The 18,798-nt window shown below is 35.8% G+C and overlaps 1 protein-coding gene across 1 annotated transcript; it reads left to right on the forward strand.

Annotated features, from left to right (window-relative positions):
- Positions 1-272: 272 nt before the first annotated feature.
- Cdc27 (cell division cycle protein 27) lies at positions 273-18,583 on the forward strand. The gene is made up of 14 exons (XM_019057450.2): positions 273-468; positions 2,968-3,043; positions 3,842-3,989; positions 5,110-5,496; positions 6,491-6,788; positions 7,813-7,971; positions 9,030-9,261; positions 9,952-10,132; positions 10,837-11,062; positions 11,484-11,611; positions 12,890-13,007; positions 13,647-13,850; positions 15,103-15,244; positions 16,854-18,583. Exons 1-14 carry the CDS (start codon positions 445-447, stop codon positions 16,970-16,972), a joined length of 2,442 nt encoding a protein of 813 aa, XP_018912995.1. The 5' UTR covers positions 273-444; the 3' UTR covers positions 16,973-18,583.
- The last annotated feature ends 215 nt before the right edge of the window (positions 18,584-18,798 follow it).

Consider the following 18,798-nt stretch of genomic DNA (forward strand, 5'->3'; position numbering starts at 1 on the left):
TTGTCTTGCTGCAGGAAGGCAACGTTTTCTAGAAACTTGTCTCAAAGAGACCTGTGAATTGGTTGCGCTACAGCTATTTTGACAACTATTGATTACTCAGAATTTAATTACAGCCGCAATTAACTGTCGTTCAAATTCATGATGTGTTTGTGCTAGGTGGTACAATTTAATTTACTACAGTAGCGCCCATTCATTTTAACGGAAAAGTATCGAACTACTACTGCTAACTCTGCATTGGTCATTGGTCTCCCTCCGTCCTCCCTCCCTCCCGATTGTTATTTTCTGTCCTCCTTCAACGTAAGCTCCTGACAGCACAAATGGCTGCCATCAAGAATGTTGATAAGTTCTGGATTTTGTAAATAATTTCCGATCGAAGTTAATTCTAAGTGCTTCACAACATAGTTTTTTGTGTACATAGTTATTTGTGTGGTTTTCAATCGGAAAATGTTTATCCAGGAGCCTGTACAGGTACGTACATATTGCTGAGCAACGTTAACCTCTTGATCAATCAATTCATTTCCACTTACCCATGGTTCAAGTCGCCAAAGGTTTACTCTCATTACAATAGGTTTCAGTATTCATCGCCCCAATTTTTTTCTTAACATAAAATTCCCCACGTATCCCACTTCTGAATCTATTCCCTGTTGTCTTATGTTGTTTGCCTCTGCGTGACTTTTCCATTCAGCCAGCCTATGTGCTAGTTTCAACTTTCACCAAATTCAACCGATTTTCCTCTGTCAAGTTTTCCACACAGTTCTAAGCCCATGAGTAAAATAATATTCAAACTGATTATCTCATCTTCCCAGTGGATTCAAAGTTCTTATGCAATACATCTTTTCATTGAGTGTAGATCGCAGATCTAGGTTATTCTAGACGGCGGAATTGTCTTCGGTCACTCACCTCAGTTTAGGACCCTTTCCTATTTGTTTCCTTGGGTTTCTTGTTGATTATTTCAACATTAAATTTTTTCTTTTTTCATTCTCACAGCATACGCTTTGTATGTACTCAACAATGGTTAATCCGTTCACTTCATTATCTCTGGGCATAATTGATCTTGAGATTGTCAACAAACTTTGCCCTGTTACTATTATGGTATTAAATTTCATCAGAGATATGCCTCTCCCAATGATTAATCCTTTGGTTTCTAGACTTACTCTCTGATTTTCAGCAAACGGCATGTAACACAGATCGGTGATCCCCTTTGGTAGTTAACTATATCTATTTTAACAACTGATTATACTATCATACTTTTTCATTTAATTGACAGTCTTTTACTCAGTTGGCACCTTTGTCATCACAGGAGTTGGCTAATATCAATAGTTCAATCTTGAAGTGGTTTTGGTTTACAATCTCTTTTCCAGAGAGAAAATGTTTTTATCTAGAAATTCGCACAATTCTCTTCATTTAGTCTAAAATTGCAGTTTCCTCTTCATGAATCATAAATAGATTTGCTTTTTATTCCTTAAATGAGATACCTGATGTCTGACTGAAAGAATGACTAATGTTATCTCTTGTATGTGAGAGTTTGTGATGTTCAAGTTCGCTTACATCTCCAATGACTTGCCGGTTCACATAATATCTAACATTTCAGATTCAGATTCAGATTCATTTTATTAATACAAGAAAAAACATAATACAAATTAAATAACGGCCACTACAAAATAAAAAATGCCAAGAGGTCTAGCCTCGTGTGGCAAAAGTAGTAAAACATAAACTAATTGAAAAAGAAATAAAAGAAATCATAGTTGATTGGCACCACTGCCTACTCAGCTCAGTCTCCTTAGAACTTAGATTAACATAGTGACAATATAACAAAGTAAAAAACAAAAGAGAAGAAAAAGAAAGAACAATTTAAAATTTAAGACCCTAATGAATGATTTAACAAGAAGGCATAGCGAGACTTTGGATTGCTGTTTTAGGACACGTTACTAAGCCACTCTCTGAGAAGACTGGGTGCACTCAACTGGCCCTCGGTGATCAACCTACGCCTGAAGGCTTCAGGCAGTAGGTTGAACACCAAAGGCAAATTGTAGGCAATATTTTTCTCAGAGAGTGCTAGTCGTATGGGCGGTAAAATTGCTCGCCAATCCCCTGCTCTACTGACCCCAGCTCTTGCGCATGCTAGTTGGAAGTTGGGCATCTCTGATGGGAGCATATTTAGGAGTCCCTTATAGTACAACTGTTTGAATGTTGGGACATTTAAGAGGGATGGCAGTTCTTCGGAGGGGTATCGCCTAGGTAGATTCAATACAACTTTAATCGCACTTCTCATTAATATAATTATTGGTTTGAGAATGGTGTCGGAATGTCAGAATGGTGTCTAAAATGAATCTGAAAATGAATCTGAAAAATTGGTAGGCACCACCTCTCTGTGCGGAGGGTTTTAAAATCAGCAAAAATTTGATAAGATTCCAAGATCAGATGCTGTCTGCTAATAAGAATCATCCTGATTTTCACTTTACCTTTAAAAGATATCCTTTTTTCTCTTTATTTTTCTGTAAATTCCCTCTACAAGAAGTTTCTCTTTCACCCGGAACTATGATTATTGCTGTCGAAGAAATTCACATTTCTTCTTTGGTTTTGGACAAAGTGAAGTTTACTCAATAATTTATCTTATTCATGTACGTAAGTCAGGTTGATTTTCTCAAGAGCTGTCAATACCTTGAGAATTTACAGAATACTAATGCAGTGAATGCAGTATCACACATGAGTTGAAACACTTATCTTTTGGAAGCACAGGGTTTTTAACAAATGATGTTTGATCCAGTTACTGCAAAATCTTAAGTAAGTTTGTCCTCTGAGCTCTGAGGCATACTAATGAAAAATTATTAGGTACCTCACAGACTTACAAGCAGCTGTTTTTTAACTGAATAGTTTTATTTTTACTCGAGGTCTTTGGACTGATCAATGCATTATTCTGCATGCTTGTCTCATATGTTTGTAAACACTTCATTTTCTCTTTTTCAGGCTGCCATATGGCATTGTTTGAATCACTACGATTATGCAGATGCTATTTTCCTTGCAGAGAGGCTCAGGGCTGAAGGTACTGTTCAATTGACTCATTTTTCTCTTTGATACAACACTTAAAATTTACTGTACAGTGGATGATGGAATGTGAGATCGGCGCAAAATTTAACCCAATCTTTTCAAAAAAATTTTGTACCGAAAAGCTGAAAAAAGTTGCCTCATCCAAACGTTTGGAAAATCCACTCATAAATGAAGAATAACCAGGTTAATGTTTGTGTGATCTAAGTCAATTTAGATCTCCTGCTTGCAAGAAAAATCTGTTAAAGAATGAAAAATTAGCCTTACATAAGGTGCTTACATGTGCACTGAATTTCATCCATGCCAGTTTACATTTTCTGAGCTGTTTTATCTGGTTTTTTTTTTTTCATTTCTCCTACTTACATTTTGTCTTAAAAAAGCTAGTGCTTATTTACTTACCAATATCAATGTTTTTGGGAAAACGCATGATCTCTAGATTGCAGGATCATGGGAATTATGAGGCAATTTTAAAATATGATGATCTTTTTCGTAAATATGTGCACTGCACAACAAAGCATTCAATGCTCCTTTTGTATGCTGCTCAAGGTTTATGTGAACAGCGTCCTCAGGCAGATACCATTTAAGCCAATGGTGTTGAAACGAGCAGAATACCATCTCTTGAGCAGTTTACCATTTTCTAAACAAATCCTGTACTTAATTTGGAAGTATTCATTTCTCACCAAAACATTTTATTTAAAGTAACACAAAGTAGTACATATTTGAGATGAATGTCATCTAAGCATATCAAGAATATCCACTTTCCAAGCTATTATTATTTTTATTTTTCTGTTTTTAGTTGATTCGGATGAAACGCTCTTCCTCCTTGCAACTTGTTACTATCGTTCTGGGAAGCCAAGTCAAGCTTATACAATACTCCAGTCAAAAGGAAGCAAATCTGCGCAATGCAAATTCCTCCTTGCAAAATGTTGCCTAGATCTGCACAAGTAAGCACCCAATCTTATTTTTCTTCAGCAAAGAAGAGGCGCAAAGGGTATAAACAAATTTCCCATGAGAATTTATGTGGAGTCCTGAATTAAGACATCCAAATTTTCTCAATTAGTTATCCAAAGAAAGAGTTTCTATTATTTGAATGTACTGCTCTAAAAGAAATATAATTTTTTGGGTGAAGTTTTTTGCCTCTCCAAATGTGACTTGCAATCCTCTATCCTCCGAATCCCTGCCACAAGAAAAACAGCAGATGGTTGGGATGGCTGCTCCAAAGTATTTTATTCTTTGAAACAATGTTAAATTGTTAGTTTATAATAAGATCATAAAAAGACTGAAATAACTGGTATTCTCGTCTATTTACAAAGGGATAGGTAATGTATCTGGATACAGCATCTAGGATGTAAAAAAGAATAATATAGATGAGGAAATACTTGTAAGAATTACTTAATGACAATTTTCCTGTTTAATTCATTAGATGTTGAAAAATAAGAAATAGACCGGATATCATTAGTATTCAGTTGTTGATGTAGTAGGTACATGATAAGTGGCAATATGTGAAGTTTTAGCTTAAAATTCTATCAAGGACTTAGTATGCGAATTGAATTTGCTAATAATGTGACAACCACATAAAAAAAATTTATCTGTTCTGTGAAATAGCTGGTTGCTTCTCTGTCACAATTTTTTTATAGTATCTAGGTAGTATGGGTAAAAACGATGGAACTACCTCCTTCAAAAGTTGCTGTATCCATCCTATTTATTTTGAAAAAACGGAAGAATGGGACATGCCACTCTGGATTCTTAATGTTACATTGAACTTTAGGCCATGATCCACCAGTCAAGATGTTCTGGAGGCTTGCGCAGAACTTCTGAGGCCGACACTGAAAAACTAATGCCTGTCTCATTAGTTAATTAATGTCAGCTGAGCGTAAGCTGAAGGCAACTGCCAAACCTCAGGTTACAAAGTTTTATGACCCTATCACTGGAATTTTTTCAACAACGTTACCCTCCTTTTTTGCACTTTTTTCAATATAATGTGTTTTACATTTACATAAATGGCTTGCAGAAAAATCTATTGTAAGGAATTGAAATTGTAATGAGTTTGAAATATTTTTCCAGATTTTCAGAGGCCGAATCCATCCTTACCGGAGGTGATGTAATTAAATCACGGAACCTTGAAGAGGTAACCAATGAGTTCGGAGAACATGCTGCATTTGCATTGCAACTAATCGCCAAGATCTGCTATCAAACAGAGAGGTCTGTGCGGGCAGCAGAAGCCTGCCGACGGGCACTGAAGTTAAATCCATTTCTATGGAGTGTCTTCGAGCTCCTGTGTGATCGTGGAGAAAAGCCCGATCCTAATCGGATCTTTCAGACTGGGTCCTTGGAAAGCTTCAGTAACTGTCACGGCACATCCAATCAAGCCATTAACACCACCAACGTTCAATTTACAAGCTGTCTCGAGCGGAACCTCAGTCATGATCCCCCTGTCAACAATAAGTTTAGGTAATGATTGTTTCATTTATTTTAAGATAATGAGCCCTGTGTTTATTTTAAGTTCAAGCACAAGTGCTCCATTAAGAAGTGTGAACTGTTCATTGGAAAAAGAACCTAAGAAAATTTCAGGAGAACTTTTTTTGTCAAGTTTGAAAGCATAGCAATTACTCCTTAGTATGACAAAGAAGAAGTTTTGAGTGGTTTAATTCTTTCCTGCAGACTGATTGTTTTTGCATCGATAACTCAAGTTGATAACCAAAAACTTCCTTTGATGAAAGAGCAGTCTCAAATTGCATCAATAACTAATATATGCCCCACATTACATATTAGTCATCAATGCAAACATAATTTTAAATTGAGTTTATGATCTTTAGTTCCAAAAGATGTTGTTGCTGAAGCGCTGATGATCCTATGACTTTTTGACGCTTTGTGATTGACTGATTACTTTTTGCTGTAACGGCAGTGTCACATGGTTATCAGTATCAGTAAATGAGACAAAACAATCACTACAAGGTCGAGTTTTCAATCAACAAGCTTTTTTTCAGAAATTAATCATTGCTGTTTCTTATGTGAAAACAATTGGGCTGTTGGACCAATAGAGTGCTCAAAGTCGCTCTGTAATTCAGCAACCCATCACATGCCAATCAAAAGTTGATAAAACTTTTGAAGCTCTATCTCAATAATTCTTAAAAACAAGGAGTTTCTTTTTTTTTTTTTAAGTACTCTACCAAAGAAACCAATGATGTCTCAGAGTCATAAAAATCAAGGTTTTCCCTTCGAAAACTTTCCAAAAACATCTGCTATAAACTCAAGGCTAGGAAGTCAACTTTTTCTTGTGACATGTAAACTTTAAATAGATATTGAATTCAATGAAATAATTTCATTTTATTTTTTGTATTTACCAAAAAGTAAAGATCTGTTTTTGAGTGGTTTTTCAGCCCCATCAACTATTTGAATTGCTGTCCTGTCATCAAATTTGTAATTTTGGTTTTTTCCGTTACAGGACTCCCGTGCAAACACTTAACATGATAAGTAATAACAATCGGACCACTACAGGCCGAATGTACACACCTGACGAAAATCCTATCCAGTCTCTGCCTAAAGTCTCAAAACTCAACAGACGCCTAAATGTGCTCTCTGGCAATGGTAATTTTAGTCCTTTGACTCCCAGTTTTGGGATATTGCCTCTAGAGACACCACCAAGTCCTTGTGAATCAACCAATCACCCGTCACCTCCCTACGTCATATCATCTCTATCAACATTGACTGAAGCCAACGATCAGAAAAATAATGTAAAAATTGTAAGTATCCTCCTTTAAAATTCACATACAGGTGTAAAAAAGCTGCAGAGCTCAAAGCCAAAGGATCTTACCTACCATTAGGAATATCAGGGGGTAATACTTAGAGTCATGCAAGTGAATACATAATTTTTTATTAGTCTGTGTGCAGTTTCTAGCGTTCGATGCACCTATTGTATTTCTCGCATGTACTGAAGAATCAGGCATATCAAAAATACCATTAATTCGGTGTTTCTAGAAACTGTAGTTGACTATCATATGACTCTAAAATACTGCCGCAGCCTACAATTTTTCTACAGTTTTGATGCATGGTAATTCCTATTATTGTGCTTTAATGCTGGTCCTCATAATCTTAGGTATCTGCTGATATCATCTCTTAATAAGAAACGATAAATGATTAACAAGAAATCAAAGTATTAGGAAAGACTATATAAAGGTTAGAAGTATGAGTCAGAGACTCCTGACAAGTTTATTCTTGCGATCTGGTTGTTCTGGCAAAACTGTTATTTGAATCTCTGTGAATTGATTGTCACTGTATGAGCAGTAAAATTAAAAAACAGAAGCAGAGATTAATTATCAGTATATATCATCATTTTCCATGTAGATAAAGTTTAAATGGAAGCTTTCATGCTCAAATGCTACAAATTTGACTTTTAATGGGGGAAATATGTTGAACTAAAGCCGTTTAATCCCTAAAAGACTAGAGTGTCAGTTCGTTTTCTTCTTCTTTTTCTATTCAAATTACAGGAAAATCCTGAAACAATCACAATCCTTTTCAAATAGCAATCTTCTTACACATTAATTTTCTGACCTCTGAGATTTTGAGTGGACCAATTAAAACAGTTTTAACTGTTTTTCCTGAATTCTCATTTCTGGTGCTTTAGTCTTTTTGAGAATGACCGATACAATTTATGTTGACAGATTAGCATATTGAAATGGTTTTGTATTTATGTGTTGTTCTACCTTTTCTAATTTTAAGCAGTCAAAAGTGTATTTTTATCTTACAATGCTTAAATTTTTTTTTCAGTTGATGAGTTCATACACACCTTCGCCGAAACCGGTTTTCAGTCAGTCAGCCGGCAACCATAGTCTGATCCCTTCTACACCAGCTGTTGCACCTCCTTTACAGTCAACGCAGAATGTTAGACGCAGCTCTAGACTTTTTAGCAATAGTTACTCAGTTAAGGTAATGAAGTCTTTAATATTGAACTGAATTTTTTGTTCCAAAGCTCTCTGTGCTAAATTGTGAAATAGGTCAATTGCGCTGGCCGCAAAATCGTTTTTTGATGCTTGATCCTTGTTGATAAGCTAAAAATAATAAGATCTATAAAAACCGCAACTTTCTACGTTCAATATTTAAGGGGACGTCAACCTTAAAAGCAAGTTTGGCTGAATCAACGAAAAAAGTGTGCAATGAATGATGCCAAAATCCGTTTGCAAATATCTGCATTTGTTGAGCTGCTATCGTGAAAAAACAGCTGAACGCGTGATATCATGAGCTCCATCTCGCATTTAGCAGTCAGCACTCTGCATTCTGTCTCCGGTGTCAAGTGGCCAACCCGTGTTCGCGACTAGTTATTAGTTCGCCCCAATCTCACTCATTCCTAGCCCACTCTTTTTTCTTTGCTTAGGTGTTACTATTCTCTTTTGTTGTTTTTTTTTATTTTTTTACTCCATGAATGATTTACCATCTCAGTGTGAACCGCAGTCGCACCAGAAGCGCATAACGTCACCAGTCAGACTTTCAATCATTCATATCTCCGCCGATTTTGCGAATTTTTCATTGGGACAGAGCCATTTTGTTTCTTATACCTTCCTGCTTCAATTTTTGATGCAATCTCATTTTCACTTCTAGGGTTGCCGTCCCCTTTAACAGAGTTAATACTCTTTGAAAAATCGGGTTTTTGACGGCATTCACTGCGGTAATGACACCCTTGGTTTCTTCTATCTTGCTTTCATCCGGGTTTTATATTGTATAATCAGTGCTAATGTGCGTCACACCGACTCTCTAGATATTGAATGGTAGAACTCCCCCCTGTAAAAAAAAAAAAAATCTTAAGTGAATATTTTCTTTTACAATCAGCTTAGTTTCAACCAGACTAACACATTCTTGCAGTCATATCTTACTCATTTAACATCCATATTCTTGCATTCTCTTCATAGAAATGTTCCTTTCTAGATACTTTTCTTGAACTTGTTTTATTGTAAATATTTGCACTGATGTATCGTTTCTTTCCATCGCAGGAAAATAATAAAAGTCCAAATAGGAATCAGTTTGTAACTCCAAAATCACCATTGCGCAAGTCCAAAGCTAATAGAGTATCAAAAACCAACAAAGCTCTGCAATATAATGAATTGAATGAAAAAAATAATAGGGAACGAAGTTCATTAATTGAATCTATGACGACGGCAGAGACAAATGCAATCATCAGCAACAATGCGCAGAATTTGGTCATCTTACAAAAGCAGTCTGTCGGTACGTATTGTTATCTCTCTAACTACTTTTTTCCTCAGAAGATTATATGTTGTTTCCAATGTACTTTCAAGCAACATAAGTTAGGCAACAAAACTGAAAGCTCGGTATATTCTGAACTAACATGTATGAACAGATGAATCTTAGTGGATACTAATGCAGCTATACTGTAGGTGAAAGTATTTTATAAAATTCCTGAGTTTCAGCTGAATTTGTGATCCATGTAGAAGCCTTTTTGTGAAAAAATGTTAAAGTATGTGTACATATTTTACACTATACAATCTTACAACTTCAATTAGACTTTCGCAAGATACAGTAGTTTCTGTAGATTAAAATAGATTTTCGGTAAATACAGGGAGAAATGTTTTAAAAAGCTCAAAACTCCTTTTTAGAGCAAAAAAAGAGGCTTGAAGTTGAAGTTGCACTAGGGGCGTTTCTGATTGGTCCGAAGCTCATAATGGCATTTAAGGCAGCTACCTGAAGATAGAGTAAAAAAAAACTCCAAAATGAACGTTGTATGGACATCATAACCAGCTCAAATATCGGGTAGTACAGGTAAATCCATTCAATCTCTCAGGATGATATGCCCCGATTAAGAAAAAATTCAAGCCATAACTATGTGAACCCAATCACGCACTACAATATCATCAGTTAGGGTTCATTTTTCATCTTTTATTTTGTTTATCTGTGTAGAAGGACTGATGCAACTATTGAAACAACTGGGTGGAGCTTATGTTCATTTGGCACAATATAATTGTCGAAAAGCCATTGAGTGTTTGAAGACCCTACCATCACAGCATTTTAATACAGGTTATGTTCTGTCTTTAATGGGCCGAGCATACTTTGACTTACCTCAATATCAGAACTGCGTCAAGTAAGTATTACCCTTTCAGTCGTAAGTTTTCTTATCTCTTTGCCTTCTTGGTTTCCCCCTTATGTGATAATTTATTTCTTTCTTTTAAAAATCCAGAGAGATTACAAGATTACGGGGAGAATACCTCAAGCCAGTGACCAAAGACGTCCAACAGTGTTCTGCCTTCCTTCAAAAATTTTAGGAGCCACCTTGGCTGGAGGATCCAATTTTTAGGAGCCAAATTAACTTTTTACCAATACATATTGGCTGAGTGTGGTGGGTTGAGAGCACTACTGCTGCTTCACAATTGCAAGTTTGAAAAAATTACCTGGTTGGGTTAATTTTCTCAAGCGCCTCAACAGCCTAGTCCGTCCTCCCCTGCATCAGATGCATCAAATGCATGGTGCCCAGGGAAGGCTGAACACTATTTAAAAATTTAAATATTGGCTCTGATAATTATATGTTTTCAGATTACACGCATGTCCATTTATTTTGAAAATCACGTCAGGAAGAACAATTGCAGAGCCACTTTAAGTGTCTTTTTACACTGCTGTGGATTTATGATTCCTTTTAATCAGCAGCACTCACCAAAAATTAATTCTTATAGGATATTTTTACTTACTATTTGTAACCTAGATTTTGTTTGTTTTACTTTCCTAAATTTTAAGCTTTTTATGTAACTTAAGATATTAGTATCACTGAAGTCTCTGATCGTGATTTTTCAGGTATTTCCAACGTGTGAGAGAGCTAGAACCTCATCGAGATAATATGATGGAAATTTATAGTACTGCGCTGTGGCACCTACAACAAGAAGTCAAACTGTCAGCATTAGCCCAAGAATTAGTTGCATTAGACAAAAACAGTGCAGCCACATGGTGCGTCACTGGGAACTGTTTTAGCCTCCAAAAAGAACATGACACGGCCATCAAATTTTTTCAAAGAGCGATTCAGGTACATCCTCAATTCATTTCTTGACATTATTGACCTTTCCATTTGAAGGTATGAAGATTTTCTTTCTACCACCCATTTTTTTCGACAGCATATTGGCCTCAATATTTCCATTTGGAAACTGGTTTCCAAATCCTTATGGAGAAATATATGGGTAGTTGTGATGAGACCGCGTCGAACTGGCCTCGAGACATCATGATTTTCCAGAAACTGTTTCGGCTGGAAAACAGCGTTTTGTATTTGCAAATTTTTGAAGCTTCCAATGCTCAATTAAATCGAGGGAAATTCCTCAGACATCAGGAGCCTTAGTTCTATCAATTTATAGCAAACATGTTTATTGTACAACAGGCCTATTCCCCCAATGAATATGTTCTCTGCAGTAATGATCTGGTCTGATTTTTTATGTTTTGTTTTTTTTTTACAGGTTGACCCGAATTTTGCATATGCTTATACACTTTTAGGACATGAATATGTAGCAACAGAGGAACTCGATAAGGCCCTAAATTGTTTCAGGAATGCTGTCCGTTTAGACCCTAGGCATTATAATGCATGGTAAGAGCCTTCAATTCAGAATGTTTTCTGGTAATATGTGTGTTTGAAAAAAGAATAGAAATAAAATTAAAAGCAAACTTTAAAGCAGCTGAAGGAAGAAGGAATTTTTCCAGCTCAACTTTTTACTTGTGTTTAAAAATTTACCGAAAAGAAAGGGTTTTTGGGAGGGCTCTTAGCAGACGGGCTGAAACTGAATCCGGAAAAAGTAGAGATTCAGAGAAAAAGAGGAGAAAAGATTACATGAAGGGGTAAAAAGAAATGAAGAAAAAAAAATAAGGAAATAAATAAAATAAAGAATTTAAAACTTGTTAAGGTGATTCGATGGATGCTATGTTTTGTGTCAGAACGGCATGCGATATATCGCATCAATTGGTTCAATTTTTTCAGCTACTCGTCATTTTTCTCCAATTTTGAGATCGCAATTCTGTTGTCAGGAGACTTAAGCACTCACGTACCAATTTTAACAAAGAAATTCAACGTAATAAAGGCGTGGTTTTTTTAGAGAGAAAATATCGCATTCGAGTGCAGTTTCGATATCAGTATCGAATGCGATGTTTTCTCTCTAAAAAAACCGCGCCTTTATTACGTTGAATTTGTTTCTTAAAATTGGTACGTGAGTGCTTTAGTCTCCTGACAACAGAATTGCGATCTCAAAATTGGAGAAAAATGACGAGTAGCTGAAAAAATTGAACCAATTGATGCGATATATCGCATGCCGTTCTGACACAAAATATGGCGTCCATCGAATCACCTTAAATTTTGCTCAGTTAATGTTTTAAGATTGGTTTTGTAGACTATTTAAAGGGGAGGGAGCAATTATGAATAGAAAATTCTTAAATTTGGAGCAATTCACTCTGATAATGCTGCTTTACACTTAAGAAAACTCTTGCAATGTCACCCGTGTGGAGGACCATAACTTTTTGAACCAGTGTGAATGTAAATTGGGAGTTGTAGCCGTTTTAGGTTATCTAAGAATGTGTGAGGTGTTAAACCTGTGACCGAGATAATGATCGGCACGATGCGGACTATATGCAGTTTCTAGAGCACTCATGAGTCAGAGGCGACAAAGGAGAAAATAATATTTCTTGTTTTACCATTAATTTGCTAGTAGATGACCTATTTTTGGATTAAATGTTAACTCCAGACATCCTGCGTTTTGATTCTTCTGTTTTCCTCTTGATAAAAATGCTGTTGTGGAAATGTCCTGGTGAAACATCTTTTTAGTCTTCACTATCAAGGAACTGAATTATGCTGCAATTTTTTTTTCTTAATTTTCAGGTATGGAATAGGTGCTATATTTTTCAAACAAGAAAAGTTTCAACTGAGTGAAATCCATTATAAAAGAGCCCTACAATGTAATCCTAACAGCTCTGTCCTCATGTGCCACATTGGTCTGGTGAGTTTAAAGTTTTTTTCTTGATTTTTCAGCCACATTCTAATTGCAACCATATTCAACTGTGATATTGTCTTCCTGTGACTTCTCATTTATTTGTAAAATCAGAATTCAAAAGGATTAACATTTTTTTACGTTGCTAAAAAGTAGGCATCGATGGACTCATCAAAATTCAATGGCTGTCTTTCTAGGGTCAGAAGGAGGGTGAGAAAATATGAGAGAAAAAATGGTAAATTTTGATGAAGCTCCATATGGTAGTTTTCTGCTTTTTTCACGGCTGCTTCATCTGAAGCATTCGACATCCTAAAGGAAGGAGTTTTGCAGCCCATCAGTCACCACTCATGAGATGGAATTTCTGGGAGCTCAACACAATTTTTTCTTTTTTTTTTCATTCATTAAGTATCTGTTTACTTGATCTAAGTATTTGTTTACTTGATCTTAGTATTTGTTTACTTGTATTTGTTTACTTAATTTAAGTATTTGTTTACTTGATCTAATTATTTATTTACTTGATCAACAGACTTCCAAAAGCAATGTGTAACTCCAGGCTGCACAGACTGGTTGCCACGATCAAGGAATTCGTTTGTTAACATTCCTTTTTAATCTCTCTCTTTAATAAGTCTACCCGTCTTTTTTTCCTAGGTACAAAATGCCCTAAAGAAAACTGAAAAGGCTATTAGAACGTTCACGAATGCTATCCAAATGAACCCAGGGAATCCACAACCCAAGTTTCAACGTGCAAATATATATTTTGTCACCGGCAGACATGCTGAGGCATTGAAAGAATTAGAAGAGCTTAAGGAGCTTGTCCCCAAAGAATCTCTAGTCTACTATGTAACTGGCAAGGTAACGAATACTGAAGTTTCATTTCATCGGTACTAGTTATGTTATAATATGGTTTTTTTTCTGAAACATGAAGTTTGATCATGAATTGTGTGAGATCAACCGTATGATAAATTAAAATAACTTGAAAAACTGATAACTCATAGCTTGAATACTACAGAACTGAAGCAGACCTTCCTATCAAATTTTTATGTTTGTTAGATCTTTCATGTACATATGAAACGAATTTTACATCTTGTAATGTAAGGAAGAATTTATCAGTACCAATTCACACAGGTCCATCATTGTGCATCTTTTTGGAATCAGCTTCCCGGCCAAGTCCTCACTTGACGGCAACCTACATGAATTGGTCCTGATAGATAATTCTCTGTCTTTTATAAATTTGAAGTATCAAGACAAGTATAGCAGAGGAGTCTTGATGCTGATCAGTGAAATTTATTATGAGCCACTAGACAAGATGCGAATTTAAGCAATATCATGTATGTTTTTTCATCAGAATTTCAGGCAGGAAAGGATGAGCGCAACACAAATTTTTGAAAGCTTATAATTTCTAACCAAGATATTAATAGTTTTCAGTGCTTAAATTCAAACTTCCCAATCATTAATCACAATAATCTCGAGTTAAATTTTAGCAACTTGGCTCAGCTGTTGCACATTGTTCACACTTTGAACAATATAGGACGGCTAAGAAACGCTGCGCGATTAAGGAGCCGGCTGAAACAGTTGTGAAACGCAAGTAGACTCTGATTTTTTATGAGCCAGAAATTGAAATTCTCGTGACCAATGCAGTGTAATGGACGTGTCAATATTAAGAGTTCATTTCAGTAGTTTTTGTTACGCAAATCGTGTTTTAGGCGAAATTTTAAAGCGGTACAAGCTGAACATCGTACCTTATCCAGTGGTCTATTAATCATAACATTTTTTCTCAAATTCCAAGAATCTCACTGTTTCCTATAATTTGTTAGTTGCAAGAGCAGACTTTCCGGTTAACCTTGTTAAGGTGTTGTCTCACTCTCTCATCCTGCAGGTCTATTCATCGGACCACATTTTGCAATAATGAACTACTATTTTTGGCTCATCCAGAAACGCTTGTATCTGCATAAGAAACTGACAGTACATCTGTTGTTCCTAAAATTAGCTAGAAAAAGTAGTTCCATATTGCAAAATGCAGTCCAATTCAGCTTGTAAAATGGAATAAGAATAGTATGTCCTCTACCTTCAATTTAATTCATGTTTTTTTCAATTTTGATTGCAGGTTCATAAGAAGTTAGGTAATACAGATTTAGCATTAATGCATTTTAGTTGGGCTACTGACCTTGATCCAAAAGGCGTCAACAATCAAATCAAAGAGGCAATTGACCCTGCAATGAACCGAAGTAGTGCTGATGATGCTGCAGGTAAGCTTTCTTTTATTTAAGAACGTTGTCATCTTCAGCTTTTCTAAGACTGATTAATATATATACCTTCCCTTCCTTAATGTTTTTTTTTGCAATTTTTACACAGCAAAGCATAGCGTACTCTAGAATGCAACAGAGTCGCAGGTTTTGACTAACATCAAGTTAGTTTTTTCTTTATTAAATGAGATGATGAGGTCCTAGATCACGACCCTTTACAAGAAGGGTAGAAAAGACAATTGTAATTCGAATAATTACCAGGGGTTTTCAATTAAAGGGACAAAAAGCAAAGGAAACAGCGAAATATTAGGGGCAAAGATAGAGAAAGATTGACGAGATCACAAAGCAGCGGAGCAAGCTGGATTCAGGCCTGGCAGGCTTGCTATGGATCCCAAGGAAAGGGAAAATCTAAGGTCTACTAAGGGAACCTAATGTACATAGGGTGTCCCAAAAGTACTGCCCCTTTTTCCACAGAGGGCGAAAGAATGCAGATATCAAAATGCGGTTTGTGTGAGGTTATAGTCCTAGTAATTACCTATAAAACAAGACCAAGTTGAGCTCTGTAGCTTAAAATTTGACCGAGATACAGCATTTTGAAAGTGACGTGTCAAGGTGCCGCCTACGAGATTTTCAACATTTTTTACGAAAGAAAAAACCAAGTTTAAGAATGAAACGGTTTTAAAAAGAAGAAGAAGCGGCCAGAAACATATGGCAACACTGTGTTTTAGGCGGCATTTGGCAACGTGTAAGCGCCCCTATGCAGACCAACGACAGGATTGAAAGTGTCCGCTAGTGCCATCCAAGTTGGTCAAGCTTTCCCGGCACGTCAATCTGAGTTCATCCCTCTGTCGTTTTGGAAGTTTCTTTCGCGATGAGTACCGAATTAAGAAAAGAACAACACCACGTTATTCGTCATTGTTTTCGTCGAGGAATGTCAGTAAAAAACACTTTTAATGAAATGAAAGGCGTGTATAAAGACGACTGTTTGGACAGAAGTAGCATTGGTCGTTGGTTTAAATCTTTTTCTGGCGGCCGCGAATCGGCGGAAAGTCCCGCGAAACCGGGCCGACCGTCTACCTCCACCACAGACGAATTAATCGGTACCGTTGCTGCTGTTGTTCGAGGAGACCGTCATTTATCCTTGCGTAAGTTTCAGGTGTTGCTTGACATCTCAAAAAGTTCATTGCACCGGATCTTAAAGGACCACCTGCAGATGCGTCGTGTCTGTTCGTCCTAGGGTTCGTCCGTAAAAAAATGTTGAAAATCTCGTAGGCGGCACCTTGACACGTCACTTTCAAAATGCTGTATCTCGGTCAAATTTTAAGCTACAGAGCTCAACTTGGTCTTGTTTTATAGGTAATTACTAGGACTATAACCTCACACAAACCGCATTTTGATATCTGCATTCTTTCGCCCTCTGCGGAAAAAGGGGCAGTACTTTTGGGACACCCTATGTAATTTATTATTTCTTGGTAATCATTAGGTTTTAAGTATCAGCTTGCAAATTATTTAAGTGCGCAACAATCTCATAATCTAGACTTGGTTTGTTTATTCTTACTTCCTCTTGTATTACCATTGTTATCAACTATTCTTTTGATTTGTTTGGAAACAGGCGATGAGTTTGCTAATGAAGTGAATTCAGCACCGGCAGAAGAATCGTCATCGCAAGAAGATATCAGTAGAGACTTCCCACTATTGCAACAAATGCCAGACAGTGATGAAAGTCTATAATCCTCCGTTCGCTCTGCTTGATTTGTTTCCAAAAATTCCTCATACTAGTGAAATAATCTAATAAGGTTTCATTTTATCTGTTTTATTATTCCCTACTAAATCTAAGAGTGCAAGTAGCTAAATCGTTTATTGTACATAACTGTAAGTTGTATTGTTTAATTGGTGAATACGGAGTAGAAATAACAATCAATGATCGTGGACCTCAATAAGCATGTCATTAAAAAAAAGAATGTATGAGTCAGTTCTTGCTAATTTTTGGCACTATGTACATATATCAGGTGTGATTGCTCTTGCAGATACTGGACTTACTAATCCCTGTCCACCACACCGATAGCGTATGTATTATATTGCTGATATGTTGCTTATTTTTCCTTCGTTTTTTATTAGTTTAATACGTTTGTAGAGAGAAAGGATGATTTTTATCGTTTGTTTTATAAAATCGTGGTTTGTACATTGATTTCATTCTTTCCCCTTTTCTCTTATTTTCCTGTCTTCTTTTTAATAATTTATTAGAAAAATTATCATTGTTTACCTTTATCTGGCAAGAATGTTATGTAAATACATCAGTCTGAACAATTCTCTCGCTTCTTTTTTAAAAAAATGGAAGTTCCAGGAAGACACGTTAATTTATGTTTTTCATCCAAAATCTCAAAAATCCAAAATTACTCAAGTAAACCCTGCAATTTTTTTTAGACTGAACAGAACGCTTTCTTTATGTACTGTAGCACTTTCTCATTTTCAATAACATTGGATACGTCATTTTCATTTTCAATAAATTGAACACAGGTGACAGCTATATTTTTTCTATTTTGTGTTTTTAACATTGTTGCGGGTATCCTCTCTTCACGCGGTAACTTTTCAATCCATCAGTTGAACACTATGCAAGATCTTTTCTGAAAGAATTAGGTTATCAAGTGTCCAAAAATTATTTACACCTGACATTTTACGCTGTATCCATAAATTTACAATTTTAACATTACATTGTTACCATCGTGAAATTGGTATTTTTTTAATGCAAAGGAAAAACTTCTTGTAGGCCTCTACTGGGATAATTTCATCAAACTAGTTCCCTCAATCTTTGGCACAGTCAAGAATAACTTACTTCTGAGTTATGCAGATTCAGGCAAAATATTTACTGCTTACTTTTAAAAACTGAAGTTGTTTTCTGTTCTTTTTTTTCGTTACAGTCCTCATGAAAATGGCCAGTTTTAAGCCGTACGCTTTTTATTGAAAGTTTTAACAAGCCATTGATATGAAAACGACTTATTTTGTGATATAAGAAGGTCCGAATCAGATAACGTTAACATGATCTTAGTCTTTTCATTCATCTCTTTTTTTTCTAATTTTAAATTCTGCGTGAGTTACATCCCTGTCAAAGCTATAGATCTCTGGTTCATTCAGCATTTAATATTAAGTGACAATTCTTCCTCTCAAAAATCTGTTCGGATAATTACTACATTTTTAGTAAAACTTTTAGCCTATTGAACCAATTCTCTGCCTTCAAACACCTCACGACTCATCAAGCATTGAATATAGCTCCTAAATTTCTGTACATGTAAGTTCTCATCTCGACAGATTGAAGTTTTGTAATAAATTTATAGAAGTTGTAAATTCTTTGTGTTCCTTTTCATTTTAATCTCATTTTAGGTTATCTTTACCATGTGAAAATCCCATAGTTGACCAAGAAAAAAAAATTAAGAATCTTTTTAAATTTTTTAAACCGCACAGAACGAAAATGCTTCATTTTAATTGTTAGGCTTATCAAATAAACTGACCACTAAAGCTCTTCATCTTTGCCGTTGATTAATACTGCTGCATCTAATTTT

Source organism: Bemisia tabaci, chromosome 1 (genome assembly GCF_918797505.1).
Source record: "Bemisia tabaci chromosome 1, PGI_BMITA_v3".
Taxonomy (NCBI): domain Eukaryota; kingdom Metazoa; phylum Arthropoda; class Insecta; order Hemiptera; family Aleyrodidae; genus Bemisia; species Bemisia tabaci.

Bases quoted from the DNA above. Each gene is read 5' to 3' on its own strand.
- Cdc27 (XM_019057450.2), top strand. From the start codon at position 445: ATGTTTATCCAGGAGCCTGTACAG. The intron at 5,497-6,490 runs GTAATGATTGTT...TTTCCGTTACAG, and splicing joins CCTGTCAACAATAAGTTTAG to GACTCCCGTGCAAACACTTA. The intron at 13,008-13,646 runs GTGAGTTTAAAG...TTTTTTTCCTAG, and splicing joins TCATGTGCCACATTGGTCTG to GTACAAAATGCCCTAAAGAA.